Source organism: Papio anubis, chromosome 17 (genome assembly GCF_008728515.1).
Source record: "Papio anubis isolate 15944 chromosome 17, Panubis1.0, whole genome shotgun sequence".
NCBI lineage: Eukaryota > Metazoa > Chordata > Mammalia > Primates > Cercopithecidae > Papio > Papio anubis.
This window is the reverse complement of record NC_044992.1, coordinates 35,864,337-35,889,446: the sequence shown is the minus strand read 5'-3', so window position 1 is coordinate 35,889,446 and position 25,110 is coordinate 35,864,337. Positions and strand designations below refer to the sequence as shown.

General features: G+C 44.1%; 1 protein-coding gene across 9 annotated transcripts in view; it reads right to left on the bottom strand.

The window, feature by feature from the left end:
- The window catches only part of C17H17orf67 (chromosome 17 C17orf67 homolog), a 236,672-nt gene that overhangs the window by 176,735 nt on the left and 34,827 nt on the right, over positions 1-25,110 (bottom strand). For 5 of the 9 annotated variants that reach the window (XR_004179417.1, XR_002518106.2, XR_002518107.2 and 2 more), the window contains exon 3: positions 21,257-21,393. The exons of 1 other annotated variant lie outside the window; for it this stretch is intronic. Coding sequence is in view for 4 of the 8 variants with exons in the window: in XM_021929075.2 (XP_021784767.2) it covers positions 21,277-21,393 (117 nt within the window). In the remaining 4 variants the exon portion in view is untranslated. Of the gene's footprint in view, positions 1-15,347; positions 16,255-17,291; positions 17,728-21,256; positions 21,394-25,110 lie in introns of those variants that run through there. 3 more of the 9 variants (XM_021929074.2, XM_021929073.2, XM_031657531.1) reach the window with 2 other exon arrangements.

Below are 25,110 nucleotides of genomic sequence, written 5' to 3'. Positions count from 1 at the left end.
CCAGAACCCTTTCCACTACCACCCACAAAATGAATGTGGACATGGCCTTCCGGGAGCTGCCACATAACAGCAGCGTTCATAGGAACACACCACAAGCACAGAGGGTGGGGAAGCTTGGTGATTAAGCACACGGACTCTTAAATTAGACGGCCTGGACTCTAAAACTTGCCTCTGACACTCACCAGCTGGATGAATGCAAGTGACTTAACCTCTTGATATATCAGTTTCCTTATGACTAAAAAGGGGTTAATAATAGTACCTACCTCAGAGGATGACTATGGAGATCAATGATTAATATACATAAAGCTCTTAAGACAATGTCTCAATTTAATTAATATCTTCTAATTGTTAATTGTCTTAACATTATTATAGATGCACCCAAAAGCAAACAGAGGCTGTAAAGGGCAGGACAGAGTTGAGCAAAGAGGCCTACCTCCCCCGGGGGAAGAAAATTAACTGAAACTAACAGTCAGGAGATGTGCTTCCACTCCTCATTCTGCCACTTACCATCTGTGCAATCTTGACAGCGCTACAATTGTAAAAGCAAACTAGCGTCACTTGCCATAAAGAGAAGGAAAAATAAAAAATCAATGAAAATAAAACAACTGTCACTAGGTAGCAGTGCTGACTGAGGTTCCGTCTAGCCCCAGGGGCCTGCTCACTCTTTGTTAAAAAGGAGAGATAAGTAAGCATTAAAAGTATGCTGGAATTTTCTCCTTTTCATAGCAGGATTACAAATAAAGTAAGTTCATCACTCTGTGATTTAATGTAATTTAATGCCATGTCTGTTTGCCACTTAACATTATCTCCCTGCCATCAGCAGAGCACCTCACACACATTTGGGAAGTTGGAATCAGAGAGAGTGTAAAGGTGAGAGGATGAAGGCTGGGTCGTCATTTAAATTTAGGGGCACTCCTCCTTCCAAAGCAGCCCTTCCTGCTAGTTAATACCTAATCCAGACAGGGCAAGGCGGCTCACACCTGTAATCTCAGCCACTCCGGAGTCTGAGGCAGGAGGACCTCTGGAGCCCAGGGTTTCAAGACTAACCTAGGCAACATATTGAGCCCCCTATCTCTACAAAGAAATTTAAAAATTAGCCAGGCATGGTGGCATGCACCTGTAGTCCCAGCTACCTGGGAGGCTGAGGCAGGAGTGTCACTTGAGCCCAGGAGTTCAAGCCTGCAGTGAGCTATCATCCCGCCACTGCACTTCAGCCTGAGCAATAGAGTGAGACTCTGTCTCCATTTTTTATATATATATAATATTATATATTATTATATCTATTATATATAATACTCCATGTTATATTAACTTAAATAAATTATATATTATATGTTGTATCATTTATTATATTAGTATATATAATATATATACAAATATGTATAATACATTATATATATAGAGATATACACACACACCAAGTTAGATAGGCCAGCAATTGAGAGAAGATGCCCTTACAAACTTGCTTTTTTCAGGAATTCTCACCTTGCCCCAAAGGCTACCTTGGAAGTACTATAATGGGCCAAAGAACAGAGAAGAGCACCCAAGAAAGGTCCTTGTTCCAACAAGATCACATGGGAAGAATTTCAGCAAAACAAACCAGCAGCAAAGGACCTGTGGCTTTTCGACCTCAACTTTGAGGAGAGTCTGCTGACTCCTCAAAGCAAGCTAAGAATGACTGAAGATTCATCATGTGGCTGAAATTTCAAGGTCACTACTATTTCTTCCAAAAACATAAAAGTATAAAAAATGGTTTGCCACCTAAGATTGGTTTCCCAGACAAATGCCAAATCATCCTGTAGGAGAGCCTAACCCCGCCATGTGTGATCTTCCCTTATACAGCCCCTCCAATTTGAGGAACGCCATTCATCTTCTCCATTCCAGCACTGCCCTGCACACTCAGTTGGGCCACCTCACCCATTCCGTGGCATTAAATACCATCTATGAGCCAATGACTCACAATCTACAACACCAGCCCGGCCTATCAGCTGCATGCCAGACCCTACCCGACACCTGCCCCGGACATCTCACTAGAACCTCAATCTCAATGTGTCCAAAACTGAACACGTGATTTGCTCTGCCCCAAACCCACTGCCTTCCACCATCCACTCTTCTGTTCAGACTCAAAACCTAGAAGTCTTCTGTGATTCCTCTTTCTCCCTTGTTCCCACATCCTATCAATTCTGTCACCTAAATCTTTGCAGAATCCATCCACCTTCTCCACCCTGACCCCTCCCACCCTACTCCAGGTCACACTCATCTCTCCCCACTGCCTACTACAGAGGTTCCTAGTTAATCTCCCATGCCACCTTGGCTTCTCTGTAATCCTCTCCACTCCATGTTGCAGATAGCTACAAGAGACATTTTTTAGATGTAAATCTCATTACCTTATTCTCCTTGCTTAAAATACTTCCGTTATATCCTATTACCCTTGTAATGAATCCTCAAAGCCTTACTGAGGCTATGAATCAAGGCTATGGATGGCCTACCCCACCCCTGCTCCATTTCTGCAAGCTCACCTCAACTCACTCTCCCTTCCTGTTGTTCTCTCCGCTCCAGCCCTGCAGGGCTTTTCTCTGTTTTCTTAAACTTTCCACGTTTTCAACCTCAGGGTCTAGCACAAGCTTAGAACACGCTACCTCCTCTCTTTGCCTAGCTACCTGCCGTTCATTCCAGACAGCAATCCTCTGGAGGCCTTTCCTGATCTCTGGGCCAAAACAGGGTCCCCTCACCCCTGTATAAACTCCATAGCACTCTGAGCACACTGGCCTTCTCCTTCTCCTTCCCAACACTCAGCAGAACAGTAATTATTGTTCCCCGTTAGGCTGCACCCTCCATGGAGACAGACCCACCAATATCCCCACACCTAGTACTGTGTCCATGAATATAGCAAGTGCTTCATAAATATTTGGAGACTGAGTGGTAACTGTGAGGATCACTCCCAAGCAGCCTGAGTCCCCACCCACACAAAGAGATCTGAGTCTTCCTCTCCATCCAGTTTCTGAAGAAAACTCAATAGCATGCATTTTGGTCTTGGAGAACGTGGTATCTCATGACACCACTGGGAACACTGACAAAAATGTGGCCATAGTGGGTTCACCCAGCTTTCAGGAAGGAATAAGTGTCAGGTCATGCTGCATCATCCACAGGAAGAGCATGAGCTGGTGCCGACAGCGTGGGGTGTCCCAAGCTTTTGGTCTTGGGTTTCTCTTCCTAGAGTATTTATATCCATCCGGAGAAGCCGGCTGGCTTCATTAATTGTGAGCGTGTATCCACTCATAGCAGCCATATACCAAATATCAAGTATCAAGCCTAATATGGACATCTTTGTTGATTTATATGTTGTTAATAAGCAACATGAAGTGAATGTCTAAGGTGAGATGCCAAATGTTTGTCTTCCTTTGTCTTCTCAAACGTGCAAGGTTGTTGGTTTGGTGTACTGTTTGTTTTCCATGGAAGGATGACTTTTTAAAAGAGAAAGAGGGAGTTATGAGGCCCACAGTCATTTGATGAACTGAATAAGGACAAACATCCAGGTCACAAGTGGCAGCAAAGAATGCAAATTCTATGTCCAGTGTCTCAAAATAAAAACCACTAACACTTAGTGGAGATTTGTGCCAAGCACCATTCAAAACAAATACATTAATTCATTTCATCCTCATGACACCTCTGAGAGGTAGGGGCTACTATTACCCCCATTTTGCAAATGAGGAAACCAAGGCCCAGAGAGGCTTCAGTGACAGTCCTGTTTAGCAAGCAGTAGAATTGGAATTTTCACCCAGGAACTCAAACTCCACAGAAGCAGTTGCGCCCCATGGAGATCCATTCAGTCCAAAGCAAAGACAAACCCAAAGGCCCACTTCCAGAGGGCTCAGACCCCTGCCCTAATTTGATCTTTTCTCTCTTGAGGGCCACAGAGAAACCATAGCCACAGTGCTGGCCTCAAGGAGTTTACATTTTTGCAAGGAGATCAAACAAGAGCACATGTATTTACAGTAACATAAATTAGTAAGTGTGAAATGCCTGCAAGGGATTTAGATGCTGCAAGGAGAGAGAGGTCTGAAGCATCGACTGATGGGTCTGCCTTCCTGCTCTGCAATTGCCAGGTTCTGTACCTGTGGGCAAGTCGGTTGCTCCCGCTGAGGGTAAACTTTCCAATCTGTAAAATGGGAAGATGATGATAATGATGATAACATCATCTCTAGTTCCTATCTCACAGGGCTGGTGTAAGGATTCAATGAGAGAAAGCATGCAACGCATTTAGGACAGGGGATATGATATGTTCAGTATGCACTGGCCCTTATTTCTAGCAGAGGAGTTCGGGATATCATATATTCACTCACAAACATATATTAAGCACCTCCTAACAATGCACCGGGAACTGTGCCAGGTGCTAGGGCTACAAAGAAGAATGAGACAGTAGCCAGGTTTTCAAAGAGCTCATCCTCCAGAGAAAGGGACAGTGGGGGAGGCAGGCTACCAGGAGGGTAGGAGTCTTGAGTCCTTGCAAAAAGAATCAGAGAGGGTGCCTTGGAGGAGGGTGACGGAAATGCAGGAATGGGGTGAGGGTGTTTCCCACGTGTACAAAGCAACGGCAAGCAGGCAGTTTCAGGGCATCCTATCTGCCGAGTGGGTAGGATTGGGGATGGGCCTTGATGACCACACACAGTTGATTCCAGGGACACTCAGTTCGAGGTTCCAGGCAGGTAGCTCTGATGTTGTGAAGTCTGCCTCCAAGTTCTGAAGTTCTCTTTACCTCCAGACTCAGCTTGAGATGAGAGAATAAGTACTGAACATTGAAGTGGAAATCTAAGTGGGTTTTTCTTTTCTTTTTTTGTGCCCTGTTATTTGCCTGTTAGCTAGACTGAGGATAAAACTGAATTTATGTCTCACCAAGGAGGCACAGGAAAGTGAAGAGAGAGATTATACAGGGTTTTTTTTTTTTTTCCTTCAAAGTGTCTCCTCTGCAGACGCCTGGTGCAGCTCTGTCTCCGGGGAGCGGTTCACCCTCCAGAAAATATGACACTTTATTTCCTGCCCTTGTTTGCTAACACACCCCATTACCATCCATCTCAGTTTCATGTAACTGCCAACCGGCATTAACGCCCTCCTCCTCGCCGAGGCAGAAAATAGAAAAGGAAGAATTCAGCAGATTTTCCCCGGTGGCCCCCACGGCGGCACCAAGATAACCAGGGCAGAAACCACAATTGGATCCTTATTCCTCCAGCCCAGGAATGCGAAGGACAGGACGGTTTAACCGCCTTCTGCATTTTCCTGCAAAGAGAGCTGGCTTGTTATTTCGGTTGTCTGGGCTCCCTTCTTTACTACGGAGAAAGATACATTAATTAATTTTTTTTTTTTTTTTAATGTTAGGCAGGAAATGTTGCAAACTGTCAAGAACTGTCAGCGGGCGCCTGCCCCAATCAGGTAAGCGGCGCGCGGGCGCCTGCGGCGGAGACACACTGACCCCTAGTGGCCGGCCGGGCCCCGCGCCCGCCCTTGCTCTGGGCGGCCAGAGTCACAGTCAAGTCGCTCCTTGCACAGAGCAGCTCTGTGCGGACTGGCGGGGGTGTGGTCGGTGCTGTGTCTCCACCGCCCACCCCAACGCAAGCATGCGCGCGCATACACACCATGTCCATTTGCTCTTCCAAACCAGAGAAGCAATTGCTGTCCTTGTCCAATTTCAGAGAACACAGATGCCTGAGAACCTTAAGCAGAGTGCCTCTGTGCTGTTGCTCAGGCATGTGCCTCTGCTCTTAAGGAAAGACAGACAGGGTCCCAGTAGTGTGACACACGGCTCAGAGGAAGGAAGGGGGTGGCGTTTGCGGAGATTCCCAGTACCAGACACTGTGCACACGGTTTTCCCTAGGAGCCTAATGATAGTCCCATATTTGGAAACTGAGGCCCCAGCCGTCACATGGCTTGTCCAGGTCACAAAGCTGATGTTTTTATTCATTTGTGTTGATTTTAATAAACAAATGTTTACATAGCTCTTATCTGCCAGGCTTTCTTCTAATGCTTTACCTATATTAAAATTACCTGTGTAGAATCCTCATCACAACCCTGTAAGTACTACTATTACCTCCATTTCCCAGATGAGAAAACCAAGGCACAGAGAGGTTAAATAACTAGTGAGCATGAGTCCAGCATTTAATCTAGGCAGCCTGGCTTCAGAGTGCTCTCAGCCACTGCACTGGGCTGTTTGTGTGTGTGTGTGTGTGTGTGTGTGTGTGTGTGTGTGTACCCCATGGATACTAGTTAAAAGGAGACCAGGATTCTAGTCTGCACATCATGGGCTCAAAAACCCAAGCTGTTCTGAGTGTACCTCCTTTGTTCCCTAGGGATGAAGTGCTACAGCAATGCAAGAGAGGCAGCAATAATTCTGGCTGCCACAAAAGGAAGGCACCTTGTGGAAGAGGTGTCTGATAAACTCCTCGAAGACATAGACCGTGTCATCACCTTCAGAGCCTCATTCACGCCTGGCACACAGGGGTGCTTAATAAAAGCTGAACTGGACTGGACCTTGAGGGAAGGTCCAAGGAAGGTGTGAAGGCAGGAGGGAGGCTAAGTGGGTTGCAAGAACCACAACACTGCGGTAGAGAAACACAGGTCCCTTAGCACCCCATGAAAACGCATTTTCAGACACACTCACACTGCATGTTCTCTTTTTGGCCGGGACAAGGGGATGAGCTAACTGCAACTGAGCAGCCCCTACGACACAGTGATGTGATTAATACCATCTAAAATGTGTGTCCCCACTTTAGTTTTTCTTATTTGCATTTCATAGTAGCCCCATGAAGTAGGTATAACCAGCCTCCATTTTAACATGAGAAGATGGAGGCCTCTTCCAAATGGGCTAGGTAATGTGTCTCAGGTTTTCCTAACTAATAAGCAAGGACCTGCACACCCTGGCTTCCTGACTCCAAAGCTTATGCCTTCTCACGCTGTTGTTGTCAGCCAGGACCCCACACGCAGAAAGCCCAGCCTCCCCATCCCCACCCAAGCAGCTCTGGCCTTCTCTCAAGCAGCCCCTTGAACTGGCCAGGCTTGTTCCTGCCTAAGACCTTTCCCTGAGCCATTCCCTCAGCCTGAAATGCCCTTCCTGTACATTGGTCTTCACACAGTCGGCTCCTTCCTGTCATTCCGGTGTCAGCTCAAATGTCACCTCCTCCGAAAAGCCTTCCTTGTCCACCCAACCTAAAATAGCCTTCCAGTCACTCTGTTGCATCACGGTTTTATTTACTTCCCAGCAGGTATTAATCTCTGGTAATTTCTTATTCAGTTACTATTGTTAGACTCATCTCATGTCTAATAAGGGGTATCAATTACAGAGTGCAAACCGATAATGTCCCAAGCAAAGTTCCAAAAGCTTTACTCACAGTGAGCCATGAAATTTTCACAACCACCCTTTACTGTGAGTGCTGTCCTTAACCCTCATTTTACAGAAGGGGGAACTGAGGCAGGAAAGGTTCAGTAACCTGTCCAAGATTTCACCCTGAGTAAGTTGTGCTCTAGTCACTACAAAAACATCAGCAGAATTTGTAAATGGATAAAAGACTTAAATAGGCATTTCTCCAAAGAAAATATGCAAATGGCCAATAAGCACATGAAAAGATGCTGACATTATTAGTTGTTAGGGGAATGCAAATCAAAACCACAGTAAGCTACCACTTCACACCCATATGGCTTAATTTTTAATTTAAAAAGAGGGGGTGGCAGGGGGAAATAAGTTGTTGACAAGGACATAGAGAAATTGGAACCCTTGTACCTTGCTGATGGGAATGTAAAATGGGGCAGCCACTGTGGAAAACAGTTTGCTGGTTCCTCAAAAGTTAAACAGGGAATTACCATTTGATCCAGCAATTCTGCTCCAAGGTATGTACCCTAAGGAATTGCAAACATGTTCGCAAACAAAAACCTATACATGAATGTTCATAGCAGCATGGCTCACAATAGCTAAAAAGCGGAAGCAACTCAAATGTCTATCAACTGATGAGTGGATAAATAAAATGGGCATAACCATACAATGGAATATTATTCAGTCCTAAAAAGGAATGAAGTACTGATATGTGCTACAACACTGCTGCCCTTGAGAACATTTGCTAAGTAAAAGAAGTCAGATACAAAAGGCCACATATTGTGTGATTCAACTTATGTGAAATACCCCAAACAGGCAAATCCATAAGGATAGAAAGTAGATTGGTGGTTGCCAGGGGCTGGAAGGAGGGAGAAATGGGGAGTGACTGCTTAATGAGTATGGGGTTTCATTTGGGGGGTAGCAAAATGTTCTGGGATAGGCCAGATGCAGTGACTCACGCCTGTAATCCCAGCACTTTGGGAGGCTGAGGCAGGTGGATCACCTGAGCTCAGGAGTTCAGGACCAGCCTGGCCAACATGGTGAAACACCGCCTCTACTAAAAATACAAAAATTAGCTGGGCACGGTGGCATGCACCCACAGTCCCAGCTACTCTACTCGGGAGGCTGAGGCAGGAGAATTGCTTAAACCCGGGAGGCGAAGGTTGCAGTGAGCTGAGATCGTGCCACTGCACTCCAGCCTGGGAGACAGAGCCAGACTCTGTCTCAAAAAAAAAAAAAAGTTCTGGGATAAATGGTGGTGACGGTTGTGCAACATTGCAAATGTACTAAACACCACTGAATTGTATACTTTAAAATGGTTAAAATGGTTAATTTTATGTTATATGAATTTTACAACCTTTTTTTTAAATCAGCCTTGTCTGTCTCGTTCATCACTGCACTCCTAGAGCCTAGAGCAGTACAAGGTACACAATAGGCCTCAGAATATATTTTTTTATTTTTTAGAGAAATGAGTAAAGGAGATGAGAACCCAGGTCTCAGTTTCAGGTTTCTTTTGTTTTTAATTTTTGTTTTTAAGTTCAGGGGTACACGTGCAGGATGTACAGGTTTGTTACATAGGTAAACGTGTGCCATGGTGGTTTGCTGCACCTATCAACCCATCACCTAGGTATTAAGCCCAGCATGCATTAGCTGCTTTTCTTAATGCTCTTCCTCCCCCATCCCGCCCCCTGACAGGCCCCATTGTGTGTTGCTCCCCTCTCTGTGTCCTCATTGTTCAGCTCCCACTTGTAAGTGAAAATATGTGGTGTTTGGTTTTCTGTTCCTACGTTAGTTTGCTAAGGATAACGGCTTCCAGCTCCATCCACGTTCCTGCAAAGGACATGATCTTGTTCCTTCTTATGGCTGCATAGTATTCCATGGTGTATATGTAGCACATTTTCTTTATCAAGTCTATCATTGATGGGCATTTTGGTTGATTCCGTGTCTTTGCTATTTCAAATAGTGCTGCAATGAACATACGTGTCCATGTATCTTTATGATAGAATGATTTATATTTTGGGGGGTACGTACCCAGTAATGGGATTACTGGGTGAAATGGTATTTCTGGTTTTAGATCTTTGAGGAATTGCCACACTGTCCTCCACCATGGTTGAACTAATTTACATTCCCACCAACAGTGTAAAAGCGTTCCTAATTCACCGCAACCTCGCCAGCATCTGTTGTTTCTTGTCAGCCCCAGCTTCTTTCCACACATAGAGCTTTCCACTTCAGGAAGCTCTATGCTAACTCCAGCATGCATCAGAATCACCAGGAGGGCTTACGAAAACCCAGATCGCTGGGCCTCAGCCCCAGAGTTTCTGACTCAGAAGTGTCACAGACATCTGAACCACAGACTCCATCTTGAATAAGAACTGAAGAAAGGAAGACCTGCTGGGTTACAATCCCAGGAGGCTAAGCACTCCTGGTCACAAGATGTTTAAGGCTGAGGGAACAGATTAATGATGCTTACTAACTAAACAGGACTCCGAACTTAAGGAAATCTTCTGATGTCCCAATACCTTAAGAACAAAACGCATTCTTAGTTTAAGAATAGGTTTCGCTTTAGAGATAATAGTATGTTCATAAATTTTTGCAAAAATAAATAGTTACACAAGAGAATAACAATACTAACAGCCTGTCACAAGCTTGTCATGAGCCTTTGTAGTAAAGCACATAAGGCCATTATTTTTAGCTCTGTTATCCTATACAAGCAAGCATTGTATTTGAGGTAGGGGTGTTCCTTCTCTTGCTTTTAGAGGACCGCCTACTCTGTAATAGAGCAGTCTCTAATAAACTATCTTCACTACACTGCACTCTGCAACTTGCTGTACATTCTTTCCTGCACGAGATCCAAGAACCCACTCTTGGAGTCTGGGTCGAGACCCCTTTCTGGTAACAGAAGATCTGAGTGGGGCCTGAGAGTTTGCATGTCTAACGGGTTGCCTGGGGGCCACACTTTGAGAACAGAGGCTGTAGCTACCCATTAAACCACAAGAGAAGATAAGATACATATTGACATGACCTGGATGGAGGAAAAGCAGGGCCCACATGTAATGAGAGAGAGAGAGAGAGAGAGAGAGAGAGAGAGAGAGAGAGAGATTTCAACCACCTGAAAACTGAATCTCACAAAAAATAAGTTGTCAATTGTAATCAATTGAAGAAGTCCTGAAGCAGGAACTTGTTTGCTCTCAGGTGAGCTTACAGGTTTTGGGGGAGGGTAACTTGACTGTATGACACTTGCTGGATCGTGGGAGTAAACTCATGTTCTGATTTGAAGTCAGAGAACTCACTGTGGCTTCCTGCCTCCACGCCCATCTGTTTCCCTGTGTCATTGGGATAACATCCAAATTCCTTGCAAAGGTCTGTGAGGCCCATAAACCTGGCCTCTGCCTGCCTTCCAGGCTCATTGCAGACACTCTCCCCTCACTCTTTAGGGAAGGCCACAGTGACCTTCTGGAAGCTCCTAGGACAAACCTGCTCCTTCCCCACCTCAGGGCCTTTGCACTTGCTGCTGCCTCTGCCTGCAACAACTCTCTCCACCTCCATCCTGTGCCTCTCATTCTACCCCCACCCTTCCCTACCTTGTATCCCCATCTCCATCTCCTTTGTCAAATTAATTCCTTGACAAATCACTGAAGGTACCCTGTCTTCCTAGAGCCTTTCCTGACAAGGTACCTGTCAATGCCCACACACCTGGTCATCTTGACTGCTCCTTCCTAACATTCAGCACGCAATGTGTTCTTCCATACTGGCCTCTGTTTAAGTGGAGTTTCAGGAGGAGTGTCCAGTACCTAGTGCAGTGCCTAACACATAGGGAATAAATAAGCAAAGAACAAACAAACCAAGGAACCAGATCCAGAAGCCAAAAGCAATCAAGACCAGCCAGCGTCTGGCATCAGAGCACTGTCCATGACAGCAAGCTGCCAGAAGAAGGAGGAGTAAGGGTTTGGAACAAAGTCCAGGTGGCGTAGAAAAGTACACCTTTGCAAAGAGCTTTTCCTTTGGACAGAAATGCCCTGCCTCCCCTTTTCTACCTGGAAAACTGCTTCTTACCCCTCCTGCTAAGTAAGCTTCCAGTAATGCCTTGTTTTGAGCCATCCCTAACCCCCTGCCTCAGAGAAAAAGTTATCATAGTACCAGGTTTGCAATTCAGTGCTGGGGTGGGGCGGGGCAGGACATGGAAAGAATTCACCACTCAACTAATAAATATTAGTGAGTGCTACCTATGCGCAGAGCAATGAGCTAGGCATGGAGATACAGTACACAGAAATCGTCTGTGCCACTCAGCTACTGCTCCAGCAAACAACAGCTACCTCCCTTATCCACGGGAGGTGCCAAGACCCCCAGTGGATGTCTGAAACCAAGCATAGTACTGAACCCAATCGCCGACCACATTTCTGTTCACATCTTCCACCCACGTTTTAGAACTTTTCCATCTTAACTAAGCATTTTTCACTGTAGCCATAACTTTTGCAGTTCAAGGTGCAACAGCAAAGCTAGCACAAATTTATTTTTCCTTCTTCACGATTTCTCAGATATAAAATTTGTTCTTACCACAGACTTAGCAATCTCAGCACACATTTTTTTTCTTTCTTAACTAAGTTGAGAACCTTCGCCTTTTCACTTAAAAGTAGCACTTGTGGTTTCTCTTCGGCATATTTGAATTGCCAGCATCATTAGTCTTGCAATACGGGGGCATTATTAAGTAAAAGAAGGGTTCCTTGAACACAAGCACTGCCATAATGCCACCTGACAGTCAATTTGATAATCGAGCCAGCTACTAACTGACTAACAGGGCAGGTAGTACACACAGAGGAGTGATTCATGTCCCAGGCAGGAAGCAGCAGGATGGCGTGAGATTTCATCACGCTACCCGGGACGGTGCCTAATTTACAACTGATGAATTGTTTATTTCTGGAATTTTCCATTAAATGTTTTCAGACTGTGGTTGACCTTGGGTAACTGAAACCTCAGAAAGAGAAACCACAGATGGGGGAACTACTGTGATGTTTTTTGGCCAGCTCACGTGTGCCAGCCTCTGAGATGGACACTTTCTATGGGCCCTGAGGAAGAAGCACAGCACAGAGCTAACACTGTGGCTTCTGGGTCAAGTAACTTCCTAATTTTGCGACTTAATGACTTTGGGTCCATCACGAAACCTCAAGGGCCCACATCTGTAAAATGAGGATAATAATTGTACCTACCTCACAGGATTATTGCGAAGATTAAATGAATACAGTGAAGGAATTAGCATGGTGCCTGGAACCTTTCAAGTGCTCAACAGAATGTTAGCAGTTATCTCATTTAATACTCCCAGCAACATAGAGACCAATATGACTATCCCATATAAAGATGGGGGAGCAGCAGACTTGGAGAAATTAAGTGATTCACCTAGTCACACCACTTAGCAGAAGGTTAAATTGCAATTAGAATCTGTCTCACTCGAAAACTAGGTTTCTTTCCAGTCCACCATTTACCCCATTCTTGTCCCCTACTTATCCCTCTATACAGTAGCCATGCACGTTTGTTTACTTAATGCTTTTGGCTGCTTTACAAATACAATAGCAAAGTAGTTGTGATAGAGATGACATGGCCCACAAGACAAAAATACTTGCTATCAGGCCTTTTACAGAAAAAGTTTACCAACCCCTGATCTATACAGCAGCTACCTGCTTATATATCTATCTCCCTGAGTAGACAGTAAGTTCATTTGAACTGGGATCTTATTTCTCTTTGAACCTCTAGGAAGAGTAAGCACACTTTTTTGCAAGAGTCTCAGTGTTGTTTAGATGAAACATGAAATGCAATTCCCTCTGAAAATCCTTATGCTCATTTTCTCTGACCCCAAACCCAGACCATAAGAGCCAATGGTCTCTGCCTGTTTCAGGAAGCACATGTATTAGTCAATAAGACTGAATGCTTCGGCCGGGCACAGTGGCTCATGACTGTAATCCCAGCACTTTGAGAGGCTGAGGTGGGTGGATCACAAAGTTAGGAGATCGAGAACGTCCTGGCTAACATGGTGAAATCCCATCTCTATTAAACATACAAAAAATTAGCCAGGCGTGGTGGTGGGCGCCTGTTGTCCCAGCTACTGGGGAGGCCGAGGCAGGAGAATGGTGTGAACCGGGGAGGCAGAGCTTGCAGTGAGCCAAGATGGGGCCACTGCACTCCATCCTGGGTGAGAGCAAGACTCTGTCTCAAAAAAAAAAAAAAGACTGAATGCTTCTGCCAGTAGTTCGGAGGCCTAGAGCTGCCCCACTGGAGATACCCTTGGTGAAGTTGTTTCTGCTCCACCATAGAACCTTCCCAGGAGCAATGCTTTTGGATATGAACAATATATAAAAATCAGTATTATCCCTACGCATACCAGAATAACCAACTAGAAAATGTAAATTTAAGGAAATTCCAGTTATAATTTGTAAAGATCCATAATGTATCCAGGATTAGTGCTGTTTAAAAAAAAAAAAAAGTATGATCTTTACAAAGAAAATTATAAAATTTTAATGATGGACATAAAAATGGCCTAAGTAAATGGAGAGATAGACCATGTTCGTAGATAGGAAGATGCAATACTGTAAAGAAGGCAACCCTTTCTCAAGTAGGGAGGCCTTTTGACTCTAGGTCCCCCAAACACTCTCCACCTCTTCTCTAAATAAAAGGTTTTTTAAAAATATAGAGAGAGACAGAGACAATTTGTCTTAACAGAATAATGCCCAAGAATTTTAAAAATATTAATAGCTAGTTTTATGGAGTGCTTACCCAATAAACTAATAGTCACAATGGCATTTTGAACTAAGTACTATAATCATTCCCATTCTACAGTAAGGAAACAGGCCCAAAGAAGTTAATCAGCTTACCCAAGGGCACACAGCTAGTCAGTGGAGCGAGGATTTGAATGCAGGCAGTCTGGCTCCAAGCCTGGATTATGAATTACTGCTGTCCACCACTTTCAAGATTTCTGTCACTCACCTGCCTTCTGAGAAACTTTGATGGTGGGCAAAGGGGGTGTGAAGTTGCAGCAAGCTCACTGTGAATTGCTGCACTTCAGCCCCTTCATCTGTGGGCCTCAGGAGAGTGTGTTCAGGGTAAACAGATATATTTTGTGTGTCAAGAGGAGGAGGCTGAGAACGAGGCTGTATGTGACTGATGAAGAATCCTCTTTGTTCTTAAAGGAAGTTTTTGCCCCTGATATGTGGGCCATACCCAGGGTCTTTAGAACCTCAAGGAAGCCCTTCCTTCTCTTCCTGGATGCAGGACCCTGGCTCCCTGTAGGTCTGATTTATTTTTAATTCTGCTTCCCTCCTTCTCTCTTTTGGGACCTGTTAGTCTCATTCCTGTGCACTCTGTCCCACATGCACAGATTCAGCTCCTACTTCTTGTAAACCACTCTGAGAGGCAGGTGGGGAGGTGGACTAAGGGAGCGTTCTGTCCACCACTGTTCCATGTACCCTGGACAAGTCCTGGCACTAAATATCAGAGCCCATGGAAGGTGCCTGTGCTCAGATGACATCCCAGCTAGGTAATGAGTGCAGTTGAGTCTTAATAAGACACATCCTCAGCCTTCAAGGAACACGGTCTAGAAAACTACTTCATTCAAGGCATAAGAATATCAAGTTTAGGGCAGAGGTGCAAAGTGTTTGTGGGGGGGAGGGGGGCATAGTAGTGAGGGGCTTCCCAGGTTCAAATCCCAGGTCCTGTACCCACCAGCTGTATGAACCTGAACAAACTGCCTGCCTGAGGTAGGCAGAATGATGGCTTCCCCAAAGATGTCCATGTCCTAATCCCTGGAACTTGTGAAAATGTTACCTTATATGGTAAGGGGGAATTAGCATTGTGGATGGACTTAAAGTTGTTAATCAACTGACCTTAAGATAGAGAAATTATTCTGAGTTATCTAAAGGGCCCAACGTAATCATGACAGTCCTTAAAAGTGGAAGACGGAGGCAGAAGAGAAAGGCAAAGTGATATGATGTGAGGCTCAACTCACCATTGCTGGCTTTGAGACGGAAGAAGGAGCCAGGAGCTAAGAAAGGCGGGTAGCTGGAAAAGACAAGGAAATAGATTCACCCCAAGAGGAAGAGAGGAAGAGAATGCAGCCCCGCTGACACATTGATTTAACCCAGTGAGACTCCTTTTGGACTTCTAACATGCAGAACGTAAGATAATTAATGTGTTGTTTTAACCCACTAAGTAATTACAGTCAAAATAGAAAACTAATACACTGCCTAAACTCTATAAACCCCAGTTTTCTCATCTATAAGTTGGGGATAGTACAGATGCTCCTAGACTTACAATGGGGTTACATCATAATAAACCCACTGGAAGTCGAAGATGCATTTAATACACCTAACCTACCAAACATCACGGCTTAGCCTGTAAATGTGCTCAGAACCCTTACATTAGCCTACAGTTGGGCAAGATCATCTAACACAAAGCCTATTTTATAGTAAGTGTTGAAGAGCTCATGTAATGTATTGAATGCTGTACTAAAAGTGAAAACCAGAATGGTTGTATGGGTCCTTGAAGTATGCTTTTGGCTGAGGGCATATCACTGTCACACCACCAGAAGTCAGGGACCATCTGTACAGAGTTTGACCCAAAATGTTGGTATTATTATTATTGAGAGATTCAGTACCTTCATCCCTAGACGAGCACACCTAATATAGTTTGGCTCTATGTCCCTACCCAAATTGCACGTTGAAATTCAATCCCCAATGTTGGAAGTGGGGCTTGGCGGGAGCTGATTGGATCATGGGGGCAGTTTCTCGTGAATGGTGTAGTACCATCCCCTTGGTACTGTTCTCACAATAGTGAGTGGGTTCTCACAAGATCTGGTTGTTTAAAAGTGTGTGGCGTCTTCCCACTCCCTCTCTTGCTCTTGCTCTGGCCATGTGACTGCTCCCACTTCACCTTTCACCATGTTTGTAAGTTTCCTGAGGCCTCCCCAGAAGCCAAGCAGGTGCCATCATCATGCTTCCTGTACAGCCTGCAGAACTGTGAGCCAATTAAACCTCTGTTCTGTATAAATTACCCAGTCTTAGGTATTTCTTTATAGCAATGCAATAATGAACTAATACACCACCCAACCTCCTTTGGGACAAGCCCTCCTCTGTAGCTCAGGGTGTGTGGGCATCCCTCCTTACCTTTTTTTGAGGATGCCAGATTCTTCTTTCCCTAGAACCATTTGGCCCACCTTCCCTTGCCCTCCAAATTTCTGCTTTTTTTGGCCTCTAATTGTCCAATCTTTGATCCCGAGGTTGTGGGGCAGGTGAGGGCCTCTGGGATACAGGAACTGCAACCCACTTTTCACAAGAAATGTTGCCTTTGCTAAAAGACCAGGGTGTACAACTGGTATTAAGCAATGGCCCTATTTCCAGAGCTGGCCTTAGGCAAATAATTTTATATATATATTATATAAATATATATAAATATATATATAAATGTATATAAATATATATATAAATATATATCCCTTGTGCAAAATTGCTGGGTGTTTGTATTTTCATTCATTCAAAGAACAGTAAGCTTTCTGATGCTGGATTTACAAAGATAAACAAGGGAGGGAAATCTCTGTTTCAATATTTATAAAGAAAGAAAGAGGCCGGGCACAGTGGCTCACACCTGTAATCCCAGCACTTTGTGGATCGCCTGAGGTCAGGAGTTCGAGACCAGTCTGGTCACCATGGTGAAACCCCATCTGTACTAAAAATACAAAAAAAATTAGCTGAGCATAGTGGCGCGTGCCTGTAGTCCCAGTTACTCGGGAGGCTGAGGCAGGAGAATCACTTGAACCTGGGAGGCAGAGGTTGCAGTGAGCCAAGATCATGCCACTGCACTCCAGCCTGGGTGACAGAGTGAGATTCCATCTAAAAAAAGAGAGAGAGAGAGAGAGAGAGAGAGAGAGAGAGAGAAAGGAAGAGACCACTAAAAGTAAATTTAATACCAATGTTTATTAGGGCAGAAGAGGAAAAAAAATAGATGACAAAACAACTCAGCAACCCCAAGTGGTATGCTTCACTACTCTGAACAAGGATTCCCCAAATTCCTTAGGGCAGGCAGCCTGCCCCAACTCTGGGTCTGGGAGTTCCAGCTCCATCAGCCCCAGGTAAGATTCTAGTTGTTTCCACTCTTGCAAACTGATGGAAAGACCTTTGGCAGGTGTCTATGCTTTAAGCTATTAGTTTCAGTGACTTATGCAGGTTAGTAAAATGAAGCAATATATATATTTGCCATTTCCAAGGCAATCTTTGATATGCCCACAGTTCACAAGGTCTGAAGACATCCATTTCCGCAATTTAAAAACAAATGTAAAAAGCAGCCTTGTCTTGTTTCAACATTATCCAGGTTGTTGTCTATTAAAATGCTTGCTGAAAAAGAACAAGAAAATAACATTAGGATAATGACAATGATTGTAGTGGTGGTGGTGGTGGTGGTGATGATGGTGGTGGCAGTGATGGTGATGATGGTGATCATGCTGGTGGTAATAGTGATGATGGTTATGATGGTGGTGGTAGTGATGATGAGGATAGTGGTGGTGGTGGTGATGGTGATGATTATGATGATGGTGGTGGTGATAGTGGTGATGGTAATGATGGGGTTGATGGTGATGATGGTCTGTCATCTCAATAATAATAAATAAATAATAATAATAAAATTAATAAATATCTCATCATAAATGCCAATGTCATCGTAAAAATAAAATAATAATAATAAAGTAATGTCAAATATCTCGTAAAATATGTAGTAAATGTCGAAGTAATAAATATGTCATTAAATATAAATGAAATATAATGTCAAATAAATAAAAATAAGCCGTAAATATAAATCCATAAATAAAATAAAATATATCATATGCATCTTTCAATAAATAAATAATAATAATAATAAATAAATAATATAAATAAATGTGTCGTAATAATAAAGTAAATAATAAAATAAATAAAATATTAAATGTCGTAATAATCCTGTCGTAAAATAAATATATGTTAAATATGTCGTAAATGTCGTAAGTAAATAAAATGTCGTAATGTCGTAAGTAGAAATAGTAAATATTAAGTAAAATCCTATAGTAAATAATGCATGTCATCAGGGCTGTCATCATCATCATCATGTCATCAGCTCATCGTAAATGCATTAAAATCCCATAAATATTAAAATAATAAAATCCATAATAAATGAAAAATATCTGTATTAAGTAAATGTCGTAATGTCATGTCATGCATGAAATATAAATGCATGTCGTAATGTCATAAATAATAAAATAAATAAAATGTCATTAATAATAAATGAAATATAATAAATAATAATAATAAATAAAATGTAAATAGTAAGTAAAGTAATAAAGTAATGTCATAAATAATAAATGCATGTGTGTAAAAATAATAAATAATAATAATAATAATAAGTAAGTAATAATGTAAATGTAATCCCATAATAGTAAAGTAGTAGTAAGTATTAAGTAATGTCGAATAATAATCAAATAAAATAAAAATGTAAAATCCATAAATGTAAAGTAATAAATAATAAATATCGTCATAAATAAATAAATAAATAAATATCATAAATAATATCGTAAATAATAATCCGTCGTAAATATGTCGTCGTCGTAAATGAAATATAATAAATAATAATAAATAATAAAGTAAATATCGTAAATAAAATGCGTAATCGTAATAATAAATAAATGTCGTAAATTAAGTAAAGTAAATATTATCGTAATAATAAGTAAAGTAAAGTAATAAATATCGTAAAGTAATCGTAATGTAGTAAATAAATAATGGCAATATCGTAAAGTAAATGGTAAACAATAAATATCCATCCGCCGGCATCGGCTCGGCACTTTTTCATCCAGCTGTCATTTTCTGGGCACTTCCTATGTGTGCCAGGGACACCGCTAACTATTTTCCAGGCATTGACTTTTTAAATCCTAGAACCATAAGGAAGGAACCATTACTATCCTTACATTACAGATGAGGAAACTATTCAATCAGGCATTTTTTTCCTAAGGTTATTCAGTCAGTGACTGGAGGACTCATTATCTGAAGTCTGTCTGACTCCCAATTCCAAGTTGACACATTTCTCCAGCCACGCTGCCTTGTATTTACGTAAGTGGGAGCTGCCTGGTGAGGCCTCTGCGGAACCCTGTGTTTGCAGGAGCTAGGCACCCAGGCTCACCAGCAGTGCCTGTCCTACCAAGAATCAGAGGCCTCAGTCACCCCTTGGAGGGTACTACTGTGGGGCTGAACCCAGAAACCTCTCCTTGAACTTCAACTGCACAACACTAATAAGTGTTTTAATTTTTAGAGTCACTTACTATGCACCAGGCTCCCTAGACATCATTATTACCCCAACTTACAGAGGCAGAAGCAAAGAGTCAGTGAGGTTAGGTGACTTGCCCAAGGGCACAGAGCTGGAAATCAGAAAGTCAAACTCAGCTCTGGCCAGTTCCAGAGCTTAAGCATCCAATTACTCCACAGTTCTGTTTTCTGGAAGAAGCCAAGTGAGGGCTTCCAGTGCTAAAAGGCAAAGGCCTTGGTGCAGGGGAGGCCAGCACCCTGGGAGTTGGGAGCCAAGCCCAGGCACACCAGAACCCTCACCTAGAATAGAGCTCCAGCAGCTGGAAGAATTAGAAGAGGGATGTAGCCCACTCCTACCCCTCAAAAGCAGAACTTCTATTCCACTGCCAACAGGTGATCCTCTCACTATCTGTGAAAGCTTCCTCAGAGTGATTCCATGCCCACACACACAGGACTGTGCAACACGGTCCACATAAAGCATGCAGATTTATGGTGGTCAGAAGCCTAGCATACCAACCACTGCCTAGCATGAGTTAGTAGCTTAATCATGCTCAGTTAGCTCCTCTTTAAAAAGTTTTAAAGTGCATACCCTGCAATGACACCAGGGTGTTAAAAGGATCATATGAGGCAATTTATGTTATATTATAAAGAGTGATTAATGCGGCGTGTGAACCGGGGCGGAGCTTGCAGTGAGCTGAGATCAGGCACTGCCTCCCAGCCTGGGCTGACAGAAGACTCCGTCTCAAAAAAAAAAAAAAGAGAGTGATTAATAGGAGTGTACCTGTGTCAATTCACAGTAGCACAAAATAAACAACAAAGGTATAAGATTTCTCTCACCACAAAGATAAACTACCTGACTATATCTTGTCCTGCTTGGTCCATAAAACTTACAGAGGAGAAATGAAATTCACTGGGCTTATCCTCTGAAGGAATTTTTCTACCTTATCTAACAGGATTTGGAAAGGGGGGAAGATGATGAGGACAGACAGGGAGAAGCAAACGGCCTCATCCAGGCACAGAGGTACAGAGTTGGGGGCATGCTGGGTGTGGGGGGAAAGCTGGGCAGTCCCCTGCTGGTAGGCTGAAAACAGAAACCCCGGGAAAAGGGAAAGACAGAGGGTGGGCTGGGCAGATTGGCAGCCTTGAAGGCTGCAGGAAGGCAGTGGGGAACATGAGCGAGATCTGGGAAAGAAGTTGTTGATCCTGATGACAGTAGTGATGATCGTGGTAGATGTCACAGGTTGACTCCACGAATGCTGAGCCCTCCCGAAGAGACCCGAGTCTCAACAAAATACACTTCTCCAGATTTGGGGTCCAGAGAGAGGTTTTCTGCATGGCAAATAGGGTCACATCCCTCCTCATTTGGGATCACTCTGTGACTCAATAAGAGTTAGGCTCCCCTGTGTGTCCCCCAGCGCTCCTCTCAACCTGGCTCCCCACTATGTCTCCTGCCTCACTCTTGCCACCCCCACTCCAAACCCATAAACTGCTAACCAGCTGGTCCCCCTGAGGCATGGTCCAGAAAATCTCCCAGCCCATGCCATGCTATATCCCCCGCCACTCCCTCAGACAGAGGCCTGGGAGAGAGAAGGAGACGTACCGAGGCTGGTCCTGATCCCCTTACACAGGATGAACCCTGTTCCTGTCACAGTGGGGTTTGCAGTGAGGATTCAGCCAGTGCTCCAGGAACTGCTCCTCGGCGCGATGCTCCAGGGCGAGCAGGTGGTGCATGTGTTCCTGTCAAAACAAACCACACTGAAGAAGGCTTCATCCACAGTGACAGCCGAGGGGTCAGCATGCATGGCGTGGCTCTGGCCCCCTAGACAGGGCAGGATGGGAGGACAGGCAGGAAGGAGAAATCGACAGCCACATCCATGCCTCTCAGTAGGGAAGATCAGTCAGTATGACCCACCCGGTGAGCAAAATAAAGAAGTCTGACAATACTAAGTGCTGAGCAGGTGGATCTCTATGAAATCATGGAACAACCACTTCAGAAAACAACTGACTGCCTGTAATCGAGAAATTTCAATCCTACTTCAGTGGACCTCAAACTTTATCAGATACCACAGTCACCCAGAGAGCTTATTACAACACAGATTGCTGGGCCTATCCTATAGTTTCTGACTCAGTGGGTCTTGGGTGGGACTTGAGCAGTTGCATTTCTAACAAGTTCCTAGCTAATAGTTATATTGCTAGTTGCTCTGAGAACAAGAGAAACTCTTATATCAGGAGAGGTGTATAAAAATGTTTATAGCAGCAATAAATTTGTCATAGCAAAACACTGGAAACATGCCAAATAGACTCTTACAGGAGAATGAATCAATAAATTATGGTAGGGTTATGCCATGGAATATTACACAGCAGAGAACATAAATTAATTATACTGTAGCTATATACAACAACATAGGTGGGTCTTAGAAATAGCATATTGAGTGAAAAGTCCAAGTAACTACATTTATAGCATGACACTATTTTTATAAAGTTCAAATATGTATAACTAAATCATGTAATATATTACTTATGGCTATATGCATTTCTGATAAAATCATCTTTTTTAAAAGACAAGGGATAAGCAGAAGAAAGCTAGGGTTGCTATGCTAATATCAAACAAAAAGACTTTAAAGTATAAAAAATGTTACTAGAAATAGAGAAGCATTTTGTAAAAATAGTCTGGCAGCTCCTTATAATATTAAACATAGAGTTACCATTTGTACTCCTGACTAGCAACTGTACTTGTAGGTATATACCCAAGAGAAACAAAAAATGAATGTCCACACAAAAACTTGTACACAGATGTTCACACCAGCATCATTTGTCACAGCCAAAAACCAGAAGCAACCCAAATGTCCACCAACAAATGAATGGATAAATAAAATGTGCTACTTCCATATAATGGAATATTATTTGGCAATTAAAATGAATGAAGCAGTGATCCCTGCTACAATACGGATGAACCTTGAGAACATTATGCTAAGTGACAGAAGCCAGTCACAAAGGACCACACGGTGTACGATTCCATTCTTATGAAAGGTGGCCAGTCCTACACATTAATCTGTCCACAACAGAAAGCAGCTCCTTGCCCTGACTAGTCCTGCCCCTTACTGTGGCCAGCATCTCCATCTACTCAGGAACCCACTCCAGAACACGAACTGTCATTGCCTCCCTCACCCTCAAACTCAACATAGGACTGAGCATTAGAACGTTGAGGCTATCTCCTGAATAGTTCTCAGATGCCCTCCCTCATCTCTGCCACTTCCCTAGGTCAGGTCTTCACCATTGTCCACCAAGGCTGCCGCAGACTCCTGACCCCTCTGTCTGTCTCACCCATCTGTGTTGCATTCCTCCCACCCCATGCCTCCTCCCTCCTCCATCCCTGCTCCACTCTGACAGAGTGACCCAAAATGGTCAAAGGTGGCCCACCAGGGCCACCTTCCTCCTCAAAGACGTCACCAGTGCTGTCTGCCTGCAAGGAGTCAGCGCCTGCCTCTACCCATGGGTTTTGTCTGTGGCTCTGGATAATGTACTTGCAAGCCAGCAGATGAGTGCAGCTTTGGGTAGGATTCCCCACCTTCCCCCACTCCTCACAACAGCAGGGAGTGACCCTGCCCTCCCACCTTGGTCTACAATTGTCATTGACAGCCTTTGTTAATCTCTATGCTTCTCAAGAACACAATTTCTCCCTGAAAAGGTTGCCTGAAGAGACTTTAATGAAGAGATCATTCACAGCCATGTGAGTAGGGTTAAGGGAACTATCAAAGAATATTCTAGCACCCAGGGACTAGCAATACGGGGAAGCCATGACCATGCCTAAGTTTGCAGGGCCAAGGGTGGAGAACCCTTAGAGGAGCCAATAGGCCTGGGGCCAGGGGGGTGGGGCTGCTGTGGTCTTGGGGGCACAGCACAGCCTTTGCAAGGCAAGGAGGTAACAGGGAACAAACAGCCCATCCTCTCCCTCCTCTTCCCCTCAGTCTCCTGCAGGGCCCAATCAGAAGCCAGCCGGCCAGGGAACCAAGGGATTCAGTCTACAGGGGTCAGTCTCCTTGAGCACATAGTGGGGCACAGCAGGGTGGAGGATGGACTGGGGTCAGGGCAGAGAAAACCCGCGTCAATGCTAGGATGATGAGGAGTGGCAGGTGTGCTACCACCAGAGAAGGGAGCAGACAGCACAAATAACAGAGGGCCATGATAGGGCCTCTCTGCAACCTGCAGCTCATCAGTCTCTGAATACACCCATTCTTTGCATGAAATTTTTGTCTTTGCATCTCCTCTCTCTCTCAGTTTGCTCATGCTCTGCCCTTTATCAACAGGAATGTCACTTCCAGCCTTTGGGGCTGGCCTTCTCCTCCCAACGTGCCTTGGTCTTCCCCAAAGCCAGTTCAGGCTGTGAATTTTCTGTATATGGGTTACTCACGGCATTATGTGCTACAAGTGATGCATAAAACAGAAAAATGATAAATCAACAGGACCTCTCTTAAATAAAAGAATAAAATGTGATTCCTCTTGTCTTAGTTATAAGGTCTCCTCCTTCCCTCTCCATCTTCTGGTGCAATCTCTGGCCTACAAGAACTGCCTATCATACTGAAGGTGGTTCATCATATCTCTGCTTATGGCAACCACATCGCTAGTTAAGCAAGAAGCTTCAGCGCACTGCTCTTCCTTGCTCTCCCAGCATCCAAGCAGCCTAACTCCTGTGAATGCTCCTGGATCCCTTCTACCCACCCCAACTGCCTCTGCCCAGCTTAGGCCCCAGCCCAGGCCCCAGCCCTGGGGCTAGACCCCTGCCACAACCTCTGCAGGCTCTTACTACCCCTTGTCTTACCTTCTTCCTCTCGTGGAATTTTTTATTGTTTTGTTTTGTTTTCTTAATAGGCTTTATTTTTTAGAGCAGTTTTAGGTTCGCAGCAAAATTGAGCAGAAATATAGTGTTCCCATATATCCCCTGTCTTCACACAGGCACAGCCTCCCCCACTACCAACATCCTCCACCAGCATGGGATATTTGTTACAGTTGATGCACCTGCATTGACACATCACCATCACCAGTCCATAGTTGACATTAGGGCTCACTCTTGGTATTACACAAAAGCATGGCAGTTGGGCACCATGGCTCACGTCTATAATCCCAGCAATTTGGGAGGCCAAGGTGGGCAGATCGCTCGAGCTCTGGAGTTCGAGACAAGCCTGGGCAACAGGGTGAAACCCTGTCTCTACCAAAAATACAAAAAAAAATTAGCCAGGTGTGGTGATGCATGCCTGTAGTCCCAGCTACTCAGGAGGCTGAGGTGGGAGGATCTCTTGAGCCCAGGAGGTGGAGGTTTCAGTGAGCTGAGATCGCACCATGGCACTCCAGCCTGGGCGACAGTGCGAGCTTTTGTCTCAAAAATAAATAAATAAATAAAAATAAAAATAAAAGCATGGCACCTACATCTGCTTCTGATAAGGACCTTAGGAAACT